This window comes from Propithecus coquereli, unplaced genomic scaffold, assembly GCF_000956105.1.
Source record: "Propithecus coquereli isolate 6110/MARCELLA unplaced genomic scaffold, Pcoq_1.0 Scaffold51, whole genome shotgun sequence".
NCBI lineage: Eukaryota > Metazoa > Chordata > Mammalia > Primates > Indriidae > Propithecus > Propithecus coquereli.
Genome location: NW_012150952.1, coordinates 2,058,299 through 2,060,300, shown reverse-complemented (window position 1 = coordinate 2,060,300; position 2,002 = coordinate 2,058,299). Strand labels below are relative to the sequence as shown.

Below are 2,002 nucleotides of genomic sequence, written 5' to 3'. Positions count from 1 at the left end.
GAAGAAATGATAGAGTGGTGGGATTGTGGGCTCCCAGCCTTCAAGTTCTGATCTTTCAAACTTTGTTTATTTGAAATGTCATATATATGAATATATAAATATGCACATATGTATATGTGTTTTGAGAACGTTGAATTTTTTTCTTTTTAAGAGGTTAGTGAAGAGTCACTTCATTGAGATGAATGCAAAGATGTTTTTAATTAAACATTATTTATAATTCTGGATTCTTTTCCAGTTTGACTAAGGAAATCTAAATAATGAATTAGGTTTTTATCATGTCATCACTGAGAAAAGTTTTTGAAATTTGCCCTTTTCTTCCTAGATGCTAAAATTGCCAGTAGGGAGAAGGGGAAGTTTTGCTTCAAAGCAATAAGGTGTAAGGAAAAAGAAGGTAACTTCATTTTACTTTCATACTTGATTAAATGGTCATTTTGTATTTTATGTCAACGATATGATTAGTTTGTTTTCCCCTGTTTTTTTAGCTGCTACACAGTCCTCAGAAAAATATACCTTTGCAGATATCATCTTTGGAAATGAACAGGTATGCAAATAAGGACAGTAGTGTTTGATTTTAAAAGTCATAGTTCTTGAATATCTGGCTATTTTGGCAAAATTCTTACTTCAGTAATCCCCGAGCTCCTTGGAGGATAAACATCTCAAGTTTGTTAAGTTTTGCCACCTGTCTTCAATCCCGAAAACAAACCAAAAATGCTTATGGACTATGCCATTTTAATTAATTATTTAAAATTACCTTTCTTTTGAAAATATCACATGAAATAAATATAGTCCTTGGGATTACAAAACAAGTATGATTCCATGAGAGAAACTTTCTGTTAGGGAAAGTCGTCACAGTGGAACATACCGATGATAACCACCTGGATTTTGGCATATCATATTATGGTTCTGAGACCCAAATGATAAGCTAGATACATAATTTTAATTTTAAAGGTATTGTCTAGGGCAGTGATAACCTAGTCTTAATTAATAAGAATCACCTAGAACAGTGGTTTCTAAACTTTCAAAAAATGTACATACATGTCACTGGGGATCTTATTAAAATGCAAATTCTGATTCGGCAGGACTAGGGTGGAACTGGAGGTTCTAAATTGTTATAAGCTCCCAGGTGAGGCTGAGGTTGGTAGTCTGCAGACCATAATTTTGAATATCAAGGAACTAGAGGATTTTGTAAAAATACAAACTTTACCTCCCCACTCCCTGGGTGGAGTTTGGGAATATGCACTTCAAACTAGTTCTGCAGATAATCTGAATCTGAAGAGGTGATCTGGGGACCTGCTTTGAGAAATACTGGACATAGGGTATAAAATTTCATGTAATCGTGTGCTTTTAGTGAGATGATTTCTTTTTTCTTTTCTTTTTTTAAAACTGAGTCTCACTATGTTGCCCAGGCTGGATTCAAATTCCTGGGCTTAAGCAATCCTCCTGCCTTGGCCTCCTGAGTAGCTGAGATTACAGGCATACACTACTTGCCTGGCTGGATGATTTCTTCTTTATGCTCTTTTTTGATAATTCCAAACATGCTTATATTTTTGTACTTCTCTTACCATTTGCTTTCATCTGACTCATTCTTTGTGACTATCTTTTTACCATTCAAATAAGCAGTTATTTAGGAATATCTCAGGGCTCCAAAAGCCCAGTAATTCTAAAACATGCATTACTTTTAGAGATACTGTGCTTCCTGAATGGATGAATTTAGTTTTCAAGATTTCAGTTTTTTTCCTTTCTTTTAAAAATTTTAAAATCTTAGAAACACCAGCAAGACCCCTAAATTACATTAATGTTATAATTTTTGTTGTATTTTGTTGTTAAATAATTTTGTATAAGTGCACCAAAGAAGGCAGAAACAAAGACATTTTCCATTTTTGTCAATCTGGTTGAGTAAATAGAACTTACCAAGCACTACAGATTAATGAAAAAAACTATGGGAGTAATGTTTTACTAGAAAAAGTTTGCTCATAATGGGAAAATATACATTTTTATTAAC

At 33.3% G+C, this 2,002-nt stretch overlaps 1 protein-coding gene across 1 annotated transcript in view; it reads left to right on the top strand.

Annotated features, from left to right (window-relative positions):
- The window catches only part of TRAPPC8 (trafficking protein particle complex 8), a 150,283-nt gene that overhangs the window by 123,041 nt on the left and 25,240 nt on the right, over positions 1-2,002 (top strand). The window contains exons 17-18 of the mRNA XM_012656570.1: positions 323-391; positions 483-541. Of these exons, the coding sequence (XP_012512024.1) occupies positions 323-391; positions 483-541 (128 nt within the window). The remainder of the gene's footprint in view (positions 1-322; positions 392-482; positions 542-2,002) is intronic.